Below are 14,860 nucleotides of genomic sequence, written 5' to 3' on the forward strand. Positions count from 1 at the left end.
CATTGGGGGACGCTGCAAAGTGGTTGGGGCGACGAAGTTTATAGCGAAGAGAGTGATGCCGCGGGAATGGACGAGGAAGGACGTCGTGACGAAGCGTGAGCCGGCACCGAGGATCGAACTAGGCTTGAGAGTATGTTCCAGGCGAACGACGGCATTTATCACTTGTGCGAGTAGGATATCAAACGGTCCTAACCAGATTGTGTGCCGTCAGGCCTCTCCGAATGAGGTTAGCTGTGAGTCACAGGCAGTCTCGTCGGCTGAGTAAATGAATTTCAAACTGCATACTGCGGGTGTGTATGCTAGTGGATTAAATGCAGCAGTACATATCGAGGCTTAGATCCGAAAGCCCGACCTTCTTAGTTGGTAAACTTCGGTGTAGCCAGAAAATGACTGATGCTTCGAAGAGCGCGACATGTTGCTTACCGTATCTTACCTTCATGACGATATGTAGTGCTACTAGATGCTGCGCAAGTCAGAAGTGCCCACTAACTTCGTTTTATCAGTTTTTTCTGCCCTGCGCATCTTTGCAATCTGGAACAGGAGCTATGTCTGGTTGCTGGTGGTGTTCACACTGAGCATGGCTCCATTCGCAACAAATCTAGTGCGTGTCACCCTTGTCCAAACTTAACATATGCCCTTACCCACCTTTTTACGCAGTATAGCACGGTAGGATCGAAGGACAGACTCACTATAGACCCGATCACTGGAATGACATGCGTCTCGATCCCTCCTATCTCTGAACAAAAATTTGATACGTGAGTGTATGGTTCTTTGTCATGGCTGCATTTCCAGAATACTAAGCTTTCACAATATAGACGTACGTTCTGCGGTCAGAGCATTCTACTATGTCTGAGACACTGATACCACGTGCTCATAGTCACATATATCACACGTGTCTCGCTTATTCTCACCGACACCATTGTGGTCATCCTGACTTGGATTAAGACATTTGGACAATGGAAGGATGCATGATGCCTCAACATGAGGGTGTCGCTGACAAAGTGTCTGCTGCTTGACGGTTCGTAGTCCTCTGCACATCATCACAACCCTGCTCCTGATGCTCAGTTGCCCACGCAGGAACTATCTATTTCATGTGAGTGTGATGAGAGGGCTGCATCGAAAGGAATCTCTCACAAATAGTAATGGATATAGAGCTCTGCTAGCAATAAACGTTACCCAATTGCTGACCACCAACCTGTCTGCGGTACGTCCCCGACATGAGCCTGTAGGCCGATAACTAATGTCGAATTTAAGGACGAATCATTTGTGGGCACGTTGATGATGACTTTGGTACGTACCCTACATTCTACTGATTCTTTCTGAACATATGGGTTGGCCGTGCAGCCCTTGGTGCTCATCAATTGCTTCATAATTAACCTCTGCCAGACAGCCTACTCGGAGATGTTGGACTACTCTGTACACATCAGTGATCTGCAGCAAGGGCAGTTGACACTGCATTTCACAAGGCCAACGAGTCGATTAGGCAACGTTGAGGGGACGCTGCAAAGTGGTTGGGGCGCCAAAGCTTGTGACGACGAGGATGCTATCGCAGGAATGGACCAGGAAGGACATTGTGAGAGCAATGCTGAACTTTGACGCGTGAACTGCGTCGAAGAATGACCAGACTTCAGAATGTGCTGTGTTTCAGGCAGACAGTGGCATCTGTCATTAATGCGAGCAGAAGACTCGAGGCTTATGATCTCGAACGGTTTCAGCCGAGTGGTATGCTGTCACGCCTTCCTGATGTATCTAATGATAGCAGCGCCACACCATCGACCTCTTAGGCTGGACACGAGTTAGAAGTGGACGGGGTATGAAGTGGCCGCGTGGGTCCCAGCATGTTAATTTGCGGAGTGGCATGCAAATACAATGACTTATTGGCAGTGGATTGACACAGAAAAATATTATACTCTACTCAAAAACATCAGTCACAAATATTAGATTTTTGGATCACGTCTCGAGATCGTGTTTGCTGGTGCCTCGGGCACACGTAGTTTACTTGTATTTATCTTATATTGCGCCCACGTTCGTACCTGATACATTTGTAACATAGATAAATACCTGCCGAATAGACTGCGAACACTTGCGCGTTTGCCTCCTTTCAACAATACAGCCCACGACGGCGGCCTGCATTTTCAACAACAAATTGATCAACTAAAATCTCATTGAACATCTCCCCTGCCGTAGCATGATATAGCCTCAAGATGTCCTGAATGATGAGAACCAGCTTCTCCAACACCTGTACGGTTATGCCAGATGTACCTATGCACGAGTGTGAGAACAATGAAAGGATAGGAGGAAGAACGAGCACTTACTCTTGGACGTACTTGCAGCCGAGAAACTAGCAAGCCGCCCTCAACAACGCCAAAAGCACATCCATGATGTGGAGAGCAAGCCGCACCTTGAGGTCATTGCCAATATACAACTAATCTCGCCCGGCCTTCGACACTCCAAAAACAGAATGCCCTTTGCAACCTCCCTATTGGATTGCCCACTCTCACAGAAATCTGCACATAGGCGCGGGACCCAACCCAGCGTAGAATATAAGCATCGGCGCAGCCAGGTCCGCAGATGGACAGAACGTTGCATTCGACGGCCGCATTGTGAGCTGCATTCCGTCATTCTGTCGGAGGCCGGCCAAGTATGTCATCGCCACGCTAAGGAACGGCTCGCCGCGGCCAGATGTTACAGGTGTCCTGGGCACGCTGATTGTCAGCTTGGCACAGGTGGTATCAGCGAGTGGGGACGAGGACATGGAGCATTGACGGGCGCGCATGTCTGCGGGGGGAAGCTGGAGGAAAGTGGCAAGGGGAATATCAATGTCTGGAGAGAACTGTCTTTGCACAGCTTTTCGTTGGGTTCTTTAATGCGTTTTAGAAGGCTTTGGCACTGGCCAACTTGCCGAGGACGCGCAGGTCCTAGGCGATTGCTAGCCAGGTCAGCTCTGTGTATCGGGCAAGCAGCGTTGAAGCATTCATAGAGCGATCAGTAGGAATGGTAGTCAGATCAATGGAATGAACAATGACCTGCTCATGCGTTAATTTTTGCCTCAAAGGTGTGCCACTATATACGCACCTCTTGGCCAGTTACGAGATGAAAGCAGGCTATGAAGGTCGAAGGTGGACAGAAATAAATATCTGGTGTTCGCAGAGCCGAATCTTGTTTTTGCAGCAGCTGACAGCTTATTTCACTGTGATATACCTAATTTATTTGTATGTTAGTGAATCTACATGCATCTACACTCGACATTGTGCGCAATACCGCAAATAAGTATCAAGAGTGTTATTGGACAAAAAGAATTCTCACATTCACACCGGCCGCAAATTTTTGTTTTTGATGTGCGTCTAAGGTTATGCGTGCGTATTCCTGCACTTTCGTGCACTTTCGTGCATGATGATGCATGCTTGGTCACTAACATGCGCTAACGTGCACAAAAGCTCACGTTTGGTCACTAACATGTGCTAACGTGCACAAAAGCTCACGTTTGTGCACCTTCGTGCACTTACATGCACAAAAGTGTGCATTTGACAAACTACACATTCATGTTATCACAATTCATTTTCGCTAGATGTTTACTTTCACACACCTTCGCACACTTTTGTGCACCTTCACGCACCTTCATGCACTTTTATGCACTCGAAGATTCAAATGAGATGCATAATCACGAAAATAAAAACCAATTGTCAGCTTACACGAAACTGAATAATAAGTTGAGTGCACGAACATGCATGAACATGCATGAACACGCACGAACGCGCACACATTAGCGCCATCACCAATCTCAAATTAGGGCGTAACCAAAACCAAAGCTCAGCGGCATGCACGATCGTGTGCGTTTGTGTGCTTTCGTGCGTGATCATGTACGTTTGTCTATTTTTGTGCACAATCATGTACGTTTGCCCACTTTTGTGAGCTTTCGTGCGCGTTCGTGCACGTTTGTTCACATTTGCGCACCCTTGTCCGCCAAACTGTGAGTACAGTCTGCACCAATTCCAAACTCATTTTTTTTGTCCAATAGCAACCTTCATAAATAAGTGTACAAAGATGCACCCAAGCCGCATTTCGTCCACATCAAAACTCGTTCTCGCAGTCTGGAACTCATTCTCGTGCGGCGCTTATCATTGATTTTCCTGTTTGAGCTATCGTTATATCTAAATATGGAGAATCTGTAATGAGTACTAATGCACAAAGGTGCACAATTGTGCACAATAATATCATGCCCATGACTCTCAAACTCCCAGTTGTGTCTGTACAGAGGCACAGATTTGAACAAATGTGCACTTACTTGCATGATCACACACAACAGTGAGTATAAATGTGCATAGATTCACTAACACACAAATAAATTAGGTATATTACAGTGAAATAAACTGTCGGCCGCTGTAAAAACAAGATTCAGCGCTGCCAACACAAGATATTTATTTTTGTCCACCTTCGACCTTTATAGCAGGCGCACGTGAAGTGGGTGCTTTTTATCCAGCAGACTGGCGGGAAATCATCTGTGAGGAAATTTGGAGAGTAAAAGAGGGTGATCTGAATCTCATGTAGCAAAATTACCCGTCCCATAAATTATGCTATCCAAAACACTTGAATCTGCAGCATCCTCTGTCAATATTAGGTTGTATAGTACTAGAATGCAAAAGTGCTACATACAGTTATGTCCTTTCACCAGTGCACCTGGTGCTGCAAAGACTCTATACTTAAGCATGGTCCCCAGAGCTGCATCCGGCTGGCAAAAGATGTTAGCACAGCTGGTTCTTGGCTTCTTCTCCGTCAAAACAGCTACAAACAGGCCAGTCAGTGATGAGCCACTGTGTTACAGAGTAAGAAGATGCAGACCTTGCGAAGTGCCTTTCGTAGAGCCGTCTCCTACTTCTCAAACACCTCAGAGAGGCCTCTAGAGCCGGCATTCTCCTTGCCGCGAAGAATGAGATGAGTGCAACCACGCTCAGCAAGCAAGTAATCGCACAACATAAGGATACATTGGTACATTATAACCCGGTCGAGCTTGCCGCAGACGAAGACAGCATAAGATGCCTCCAAAGCATCTTGCCCTTTGGGCTCAAGGGCCATTCGACAAAACATGCAGCATTGGTGGCGGGTCAGCCTTTGAACGAGGCGGAGAAGATGACTGTAGGCCCGTCTGTATGCAGATGCCCCGTTACGGAGTCGACTGTGGGGCCTAACCCTAGGAAAGCATTAAATGATTCATAAATGGATCATCTGAGGTGCAGACGTACATTGGCCAGCCGCGGCGGAAGCAATTTTGTGAGCGAATCTTCCTGACGTGCCGGTGTTCGAACTGTAGAGCACACATACAACAGCTTCAAATTGGGGGCATCTGCTCCTACAGACCGCCTGCTGGTCTTGCTAGACTTGTTGCCCTGCCACAGTAAGTTATATGATGTGTTAAACATCATCATGATGCTCTTCTTGTAGTCATTGGTGCAGGTGATAACATGGATGGAGAGCCTGTGTGGTCTGGTCGTATGCCCTGCATGAGGTAAACAAAAGCCACCTGAGCCCTTTGCCAAGCGAATGGTCAGCTTTGCAGATCAAGCGTAAGTTGTGTGAGAGACAAAAGAGGAAGTAGTGGACATACGACGCAGAGATGTACACTAAAGCCAATCAGCTGTTGGGAGTCGGGCTGGTGTCAAAGGGTCAGACGTGGCCCAAAAGACCGCTATGCATATACTCACCTACGAAATCTGGAATTCATTGCAGAGAATACGCCCAGGATTGAACTTCTCTGCCAGCTGCAGCTCCAGATAAGACAACAAATGGCCCACAAAAGCGGAAGCTTTGAGTTCTCGCTATTCTTCAGCCTGCGGTTTGGGCTGAAAACAAGCTCTGATACAACTCAATGGACGGTTCTGTTTTGTGTATATCATACATACAAGAGCAGTGGACACTGACAGGTCACTCACTGTCTAGCCTTTCCTCTGCCTATCTCCCCTTCGCTCGTTACTCTCGCCTACTTTGGTCAAAAGACCCCGAAGCTAGCATCTCCTCAGTCAGCTGCTCTTCGCCTGGAAAGCCCAGTTCTGCTTGCTGTGGGTAGTATAGGCATGAACAGTCGAAATGATGTCTCAGAACTGCATGAGATGTGCAGTTGAAGACGAGTCGGCATCGATTTGGGCAGGTAGTTCAAAGATCATCTTCGAAGACCACTGCAGCTGAGAATCTTAATCCTACTGTGCTGCCTGCTGTCTTATCAACACCTCATTGAACCATTTCTTGGAGACAGCTCCTTACTGGCTTCTATTTCCTGTGATTGTGCGATGCAGCTTGCCTTCTCGGAACCTGGACAGACAGCAGAGCTTAGCACCTGTGGTCTCAATGTCTCAATTCCGTGTGTCATAATAAACGACAAGCTCATATATCTGCTAACGGCAAGGTGGAACTTTGACCGTGGCCTCGGTGCATGTCCAAGTGACATTGTCGGATGGGACGTGTAGCGCTGCGATCTGACGTTGGCGGGAAGCACGATGAGAATAGTTGGGGAAGCACATCAGCCGCCGCAATTATAGCGAAAGTGGGCACAACGTTGATGCAGGAGGAGAGATGAATACAAGCCAAGAATGAGACAGCAGGCTGCGAGTAGGTTCATCATGCATTAGCCAGAAGCCGGGCTCCGAGTTGGAGTACAGACTGCAGGGGCAAGCATTGTGAGGCATACACACGTGCTGCGCAGATGCAGCGAGCAGAGACGCGTCGAGGGAGAGTGGCGAGTGCTGAACATGTCAGTGGAGCAAGCGAGAGCAAGCTTCGAGAACGGGGGTCACCAAGACAGGGCAGATCACATGCACACCATGGCGCAAGTTATAAGCCCGTGACTTGCAACTTTGGCATTCGCCAACCTCCAGCGGTAACCACCGGTGTTTTCCGGTGGCCATTGGTGTTTGCCTGTGGTCCTTGCCATGTATGGGTGCGTTGCTGTGGGCGCTTGTGAACACCACCATTTGTTGTCCACTGGAACCCATAGGAATACAGCAGCAACTGGTGAATATTGCTGTATATCAGTGGCAAATAATGAGATATGTTGGGGTATACCGGTGTTCAGCATGCCACGCTGGCTGCCACTAGTATTTGGTCTGGTCAATTCACATGGCAGGTAGCAGACACCACCAAACACTGGTGACATCCACTGGCAGGCAGCAGCCACTATCCATCAACATATGCTATTTATTGTTAATATATCTCATTGAATAATAATTTTTTGCATTTTTCACTGGTCTTTGGGCAGAAGTGTGTGACATTGGGCCATGGTGTGCGACTTGCTTTCCAAGTTGAGCTAACTCTCAAGAACAAATCATTTTAAGACTAGTATCTGGCAGGTTTGGTCTCATGCTTTGTGCATAGATGGCTCTTATTATGCATATTCTCACTCAGAAAATATATATTTTCCTGAGAATCACAACAACAAGGTTCATAGCTGTTGAAATATTAATGTGACTGCTGGAAGCCTGCCTTCACTGCTCGATAGCTCATTTCTGAGCTTGTAGAAAGTTTATAAAAAATCTCAGGAGTCTCTAACCAGGTCTGTGTGGTATAATATGCCTCAAAAGGAATTACTTCCAGCTACTTCCACTTGGGGACACATCCAGCAATCAATTTTACACACCCTTTGCACTCAGACAGTGTACTGCATAGAGACACTTCAGTGAGAGCTGAGTTCTGGGACAGTGTGCAATTCAGAGGAGAATAGACATCTACACAGGTGCCAGTGGCTAAGCATGTATCAAGCTCATTACAGAAGAATATTTGTATTTATATTGGTACTTGATACGCTAGCAGTTTCGAGCAATGTTTGATGCAAATCGCTGATAATGTGTGCTGGTAGCCGGTGGCAACCTGTGAAGCCCAGCAGGATCTGGTGTGTCTCACTGCCATTCACTGTTACTCACTGTTACCCACCAGCCAACAGCGGCAGCCACTGGAGACTAGCACTGGACTTCACTGGATACCAGTGGGTGCCGGTGAGTATACTCCATATTTAGTGAAATTTGGCGTAGTTGCCAGTCCCGGGCATATTACTGCATGGCGCATCGTTTCATGAGTGCTGGCATTGTGGCGCAGGGCCTTGAGGCTCCTTCTCTTCTGTTTCATCTGCTTCCAACCACTTCACAGGGCCATACTTGTTTCCTTATTCTACATGTGCATCCGCAATTGTGACAACCCCTCCCTTATCGTGTATCTACGTTCTCATGCTGAGTGATCCAAATTGAGCGCGCACGGCCGAGTGTAGAAAATGATGAATACAACCAGGGGTTGCAAAATACAATGAAACATATCACAACATCCGTACAGTCGCAGCAGTCTGTCGACGACGCAACCTACCCACGCTCGATGTGCATGCTTGTCCTATGCCTTCTTCCTCATACTCTGTCTTGCCTTCACTGCTGGCACCCTCGCCCTGTTTATCTCCCAGCCCATGGATTCCTGCAGCTTCCCATGTCTGCTCGACCATCGTTGCTTATGCACGATTTAAGGTGTGGTCCCTGAGGCTGTGTCTGCGGATACTCTGCTCACGGGCCCTTGCGAGCTTTTGTAGGTACTGCTCCTTTGTGGTTTGACCAGGGGCGTAGTGGCCCGGGCACATCAACCACTCGGCTTGCTCGGTGATGTCGATAGTAATCGCAGTGCCGTCAATGGGGTGCTCCATCGGGACAGACAAGATATCTGGACTCGTAAGAGTCTCTGAACAGGGACCTCTGAACTGCAGTTTCCCTAATTGGAGAGCCCAGGTCAGCTGCGTGCGGCGCAACACAGAGCACAATGTCCTCTTCGTGGCCTCTTCGTCTTTGACTCCCAGGGCGGTATAGTTGATATAAAGGCAGCGCATATGTGGAAAATCAACAACGGCTCACAAGGCATCCCAAGTAAGGGCATCCAGAGCTTTTTTATTGCTAAACAAAATTGCGAGAATGATGCTCTCGATATGCACGAGCGGGGGCCCCGCATTCTGGCCCGCACTTGGTCAACAGACCTTAACTTCAGCGAGGATGGAGTAGTATGTGGAGTAGCTGTCATCTATGGACAAAGAGCACTTGATCATTGCCGTGACTGGTGAGTCAGTGAGCTTTGCACAGTTTTGCATGAGTTAGGGGATCTAACAAACGTACTGCCATTCCAGTCATCAAGATACACAGCTGCCTTTCCAGGTCCATTTGGTACCAACACAGGCAGTCCCTGAAGGGCACCGTCCCACATGCAGTTGTCAAGGCCCATGCAGCGAGCGGGCGCAATGATGTCAGCAGCCAGTACCACTTGAACGGAAACCACCATATCATTACACTGCTCTATCTCACACTCGAGGAAGTGGGGCGCCGGTGGGGCTCATCGCCGAATTCTGCGTGACTGAACAACCGGTGCTGGGTCGGGGAAGGTGAGTCGCTTGCAATAGCATTTGGAGAGAGTGGGGAACCTGTCGACAAGCCGCGCAAGCTCGGTCTTGCTCGTGATTACAACATCGCGAAGAGTGAGGATGGAAAGTCGGATGTAGGATGGAGTAACGGTGGGCACCGAGTCAAATGGGGCCCAACAGCTGGCTGTTGGTGCCGGATCACCTGCACGGGTCACAACAGTACAGTCAAATCTTGTCTTCTGGAGCCAGGTTGAAAGTCTGTGGACATGGTGAAGCCAGGGCTTTGCCCCCGTAGCTTCTTGACGAATGATGATCTGTTTGAAGGACCCGGACAGACATAACATTGTAAATCTGGGACTGCTGACAATGTTCTTTAGAAACCGTACATCTTTGGGGCTGCGCAACTCGAGTTCTTGGAAGAGGATGGGTCCGATCACTTCAGACCAGTGCTTGCATACAATGCTGGGGGCAGTGAGCCTGTGTTTCAACTTGCACCGTATGTTCGAGTCCAAGTTAAGATGGAGATGGGCTGGTGTGACACACTTCAGGATGTATGACAGTATTTCAGGTGGCAGATCGGCTCCTGTGGTGTGCCACATCCTCCATGACAACCGGACAGACATACAAAGTCTGTATGATGCGAGGATGTGAGAAGAATGTGGTGTACGATGGACGACGCACTTACAGCGCTGCACATGGTCGCTGCGGTGCACAGCCATTTGCCTCGTGAATACAACGTTTACAACCACATGACAATCTAGCGCTTGCCCCACCACCGTCACCCTATATGTTCGCGGTAGTCGCGCTTTCAAAGTTTTTGGTCTAAAGCACGTCAGCCTAATCACAGCCTGTTCTATTCCACGCACGGTTCTCCTCGTCCACGCTCGGAGCCTCTGACCAGGTTCCCTGCGAGGAAGTTGCAGCTGCCAGTGACTGCCACCACACGCCATCTTCACATGCGTGCCCAGTTGCAAGTAGACGTTCTAGGCCTGTGGTAGAAAACGTATGTATTGACGATCATACAGAGAAGTGCGCAAGGCTCTGTGATTCCAGGTGTCAGGCATGCACTGTGAAAGTGTGACTGAACTCTTATTGTATTCTGTGCTACAAGGCCAGTATATATACATGAGAGTCAGGACTCCTGATACCACTAAGGGACCTATGGTAATACCTGTATGTAAGCGTGTACAGTAAGCATGAGTAATCTAGTCCATAATACTATAACATAATTGGGGGACATGCGACGTATCCCCATTAGTTCGTACAGGGCAATGACGTAATCACCCAAGTTCTGACACTCCCATTCGACTAGTCATTGCTTAACCTACTGAAGACCAAACCTAGCATAGACCGGAAGCGCTCGAATTTGATTGCACCAAGTGGTTTTGTCAATGTGTCAGCGATCATTTCATCCATACTGACATAGATTATGTCCACTCATTTCTCTTCCACGTATTCGCGTATGAAGTGATATTGAATGTTGACGTGCTTGAGCCTTCGGTCGTGAGCGGGATTGACTGCGAGAAAGATTCCTCCTTGGTTGTCTGCTACCAGAGGTGGTGGTGCAGTAGGAAAGTAACCTAACTCATTTTGGAGTGACGTTAGCCAGGCTAACTCAGAGCATGCCTCTAAGAGTGCCATGTATTCAGCTTCCGTCGAGAATCTTGCCACCATCTTCTGCATCCGAGATGCCCATGTGACTGCTCCATCAGCCATCAAGAAAACAAAACCAGTTGTTGATCGCCAGTTATCCCGATTTTTGCCCCAGTCTGCATCAGAATACCCTATCAAACCGGACTGATTTGAGCCAGAGTACTGAATACGATACTCGGTGGTATGACAGAGATACTGGAAGATGTGCTTCGCGGCTTCCACGTGCTGTGACGTAGGGTTCTGCATGTACTGTGAGAGTCGTGTGACTCTTCAGGCGATGTCAGGTTGTGAACCAATCATCAAATAGATGAGACTACCAATCATGGACTGATAGTGATGGCAGAGTGCATCGGTAGCGGTATATGTTTTCACAGCTTTCTTGAGATGTATGCTTTCGGGCAGCGGTGTACAGCAAGGTTTTGAGTTGTGCATCTGGAACTGGGATAGGATTTCTTCGGTATACAACTGTTGGTCGATTTCCAGACACTTTTTATTTCTATCATGAGTGATCCGCATTCCAAGGAATGTACTAGCGGCTCCAAGATCTCGCATTTGGAATTTCTCTGCAAGAACTTTCTTTACTCATTGGATCTCCAGTAAACTTGGACCCATTGGTAGAAGATCGTCGATGTAAACTATAAGGTAAACTTTGACTTTGTTGTGATGATAAACATAAACGCCAGCATCTGAGAGCGTGCGTTTGAATCCATTCTCGAGTAGCATAGTGTGTAGCTTTTTGTTGCAGCTGCGTGACGCTTGGTGTAAGCTATATATAGCCTTCTTTAATTGACACACCATTTTTTCCTGTCCTTTCTTCACAAAGCCTTCTGGTTGTTCCATATAAATCTCCTCGTCGAGCTCGCCATACAGGAAGGCCGTTTTGATATCCATTGCCTCAATTTCCCAATCTTTGAGTGCGGCATGTGCGAGTAAGAAGCGTATAGCCTCATAACGTGCGACGGGAGAGAAGGTCTCCTGAAAATCTATCCCCTCTATCTGTGTGAATTCTTTGGCCATGAGACGTGCCTTATAGTGGCCGTCAGGTTTGATCACATAAACCCATTTACACTTTACAATTCTCTGGTTGTTCGGTCTATTGACCAGAATCCATGTAGAATTCTCCACCTGAGACTTAAGTTTCTCTTTCATCGCGATCTCCCACTGTTTCACATCTGAGCGAGACATTGCCTCGCGGTACGTAGTGGGGTCAGGCTTGTGAGCACGACATATCCATTGGAAGATGTTCCACCGGAGTTCATCATTGATGTCCATTGGAGAGTATTCACATTATTCACATACTTCTCGTTCTTCTCATTGATCACGTTGTATGTCTTGTTCCTGTTGATGCCATGCTTTTGTGGGCAGGACGTCTCCATAGCTGTTGTTGGGAACACGGCGTTGGCCTGCATTCTTGTGCTGTGGTCTGGCCGGATGTGGCACAGGTTGTGATTCGAGATTCCATTGTTGCCAAATATCAGGTGCAGGTGGTGCTGCCTGATGAGATGGACCAGGTGGTCTGCTCTGACAAGGATGATATTGTTCTCTCTGAGGTAGAGGTGCATCAGGAGGTGGACCAGGAATGAAATATGGTTCTGGTGTTGGGCTTCGATATCGTTCGTAACAATCAGCTGGATTGTCATTGACTTCGTCATCATCCTGTTGTTGCAGTTTGTCTTGCTGCGATTGTGGATGTGCATTGTCTGGGAATTGATCATCAGGTGTGAAGTCATCCGGACTTGTTAGATCCGAGTTCAGCTGGTTGGGTTGGACAGGTGGAATTGGATCTTGAGACGTTCCAGGCTTACGAGGCCTTTCGTCCCGCTTGGAGAAGGAAGACTCATCGAAGGTGATGTCGCGTGACACAATGATGGTCCAGGCAGTTGGATCCCAGAATCAGTAACCCTTTGTACCAATTTCGTACCTGACGAAGATCATTACTTTAGCTTTTGGCTGCAGTTTATTGACTCTCGCATTCTTATGTGTGTGGACATAGGCTTTGCAGCCCCATACTCGAAAGTACGATATGTCCAGAACAGTGCCATTCCACTTAGTGATTGGTGGCTTTCATTGGTGATGGCGCAGAGGTTGTCGATTGTAAATATGTACTGCTGTCTCGGATGCTAGCTTCCAGAATCCAGACGTCATGCCAGCATGATGTCACATAGCTTCTGCCTTATTCTGAATGGTCTGTTGCCAGCGTTCTGCTCTGCTGTTCTGCTGTGGTATTTGCGCCACTGAGAGTTGACGCTCTATTCCGCGTTCTGCTAGGAAATTGTCAAATTCGCGGCCTAAAAACTCCCCCTCCCATGGTCCGAATGTATAGCCTTGAGCTTTCGCTCGGCCTGTGTTTCTGCCCAAGCGACAAATTGCTTAAAGGCAGAGAAGGCATCTGACTTCCATTTTAGATACTAGACTAAACCAAATGAGAAATAGTCGTCGAGAGTGGTTAGGGCAAACTTGTACCCGTCAAGAGATAACGACGGATATTTGACAAGATCCATGTGAATGAGGTCGAGGGGATAATCCGCACGACTGTCAGATGCAGGAAATGCGTCGCGACAAGACTTCCTGAATTCGCATCCATCACAGGGAGTATCCCTGGTTGGTGCTGAGATTTTTTCCGGGACGCCTTTGACATTGCCAGGAAGTTGTATTACTGACTTCTTACTGGCTTGTCCGAAAGCGACGGTGCCACAATGTATATGGATCGTCGAATTTAACTGACATTAATGTTCCTGGCTTAATCTCGCTGGTCCTGGTGAGGACTTCAGCTTCTAGCCAATATAAATCTGACAACTTTTCATGTTTGCCTTCCATTAAAACTGTCCGCTGTGTTGGGTCTGACCCGTGGAGTAATTTAAACTTCTTGCCATCCATCTCAATACGGTGACCATTATTGAGAGGCATTCTGGGCACAAAGAACTGTCCTGCCACTTCTGGTATGTATAATACGGTTTCTAACCGGATATGCTGAATTTGGCCATCTGTGAGCTGATGTTGCAGAGCGATTTCACCGTGACCTTTTATTTCGATAGTCTGACCTTTGCCAGCCGTGTGTGCATGATCTGGCTTAGGGAATTCATGATACTGAATAAAGTCAGTTTTGAACAGTGTGACATGTGTCATGCAACCACTGTTGACCATCCATTTAGACTTGACACCCGTAGCATAAAGAGAAACAGAGATAGATTCCTCCTCGATCTTTGCTACTAGTGGTACATTGACAAGTCTAATAGTATTTATGGTCTGCAAGGTAGTAGCTGCTGAGTTATTGTCCTTTGCTTTGCCCTTTCCCTTTCCCTTCTTGTGCTTTTCACCCTGCTGCTGCTGCTGCGTGTTGCTATTACCAGAACTTGAGCCAGAATTCGCCGGCTTTGTGTCCCAGTGCTGCTCCGCTGTGTGATTATTTTGACCGCATTTCTCACATTTCTTCTCGAGGAGAGGCACCTTCAAAACGCGCACAATCTGAGTGTGATCTGCGACGCGGCGCTGTTCCTCCTCAACAATCTTGGGCTTAATGAGAGCTGCTGTGAGCAGCATAACATCAGTCTGCGTAGTGAGAATGGTACCAGCGATGGTCTGGTACGGCTTGGGAAGAGCGTTGATCATAAGCAGAGCAAGCAGTTGAGGTTTTACCTCGATTCCTGCCGCGTTAACCTGGTTGGACTGCTCTGTGAGCGCGTCGAGTTGCGGGCCGAGTGCGGAGCTGTCAGATAGCTGTGCATTGAACAGCCCTTGGAAGGCGATGAATGTGCCTACCACTCCGGGTTTCTCGTAGCCAGCTTTGACTGCTGTCCATGGGTTTAGGGCCGAGAACTTGTCATCGACGAGATGACAAAG

At 48.0% G+C, this 14,860-nt stretch overlaps 2 protein-coding genes across 2 annotated transcripts; one reads left to right on the plus strand and one right to left on the minus strand.

The window, feature by feature from the left end:
- Positions 1–981: 981 nt before the first annotated feature.
- On the plus strand, positions 982–1,596 carry PHACADRAFT_201079 (uncharacterized protein; the record flags this gene model as incomplete). The annotated part of the gene is made up of 5 exons (XM_007401366.1): positions 982–1,018; positions 1,078–1,093; positions 1,153–1,204; positions 1,255–1,290; positions 1,345–1,596. The coding sequence occupies 5 exons, from the start codon at positions 982–984 to the stop codon at positions 1,594–1,596; spliced, it is 393 nt and encodes a 130-aa protein (XP_007401428.1).
- Positions 1,597–2,497: 901 nt separating this feature from the next.
- PHACADRAFT_105267 (uncharacterized protein) lies at positions 2,498–2,824 on the minus strand (the record flags this gene model as incomplete). Its single annotated transcript, XM_007401367.1, has 1 exon — positions 2,498–2,824. A coding segment is annotated over one exon (327 nt), but the record flags the coding sequence as incomplete, so codon positions are not given.
- Positions 2,825–14,860: the final 12,036 nt, after the last annotated feature.

This window comes from Phanerochaete carnosa, assembly GCF_000300595.1.
Source record: "Phanerochaete carnosa HHB-10118-sp unplaced genomic scaffold PHACAscaffold_12, whole genome shotgun sequence".
NCBI classification, from domain to species: domain Eukaryota; kingdom Fungi; phylum Basidiomycota; class Agaricomycetes; order Polyporales; family Phanerochaetaceae; genus Phanerochaete; species Phanerochaete carnosa.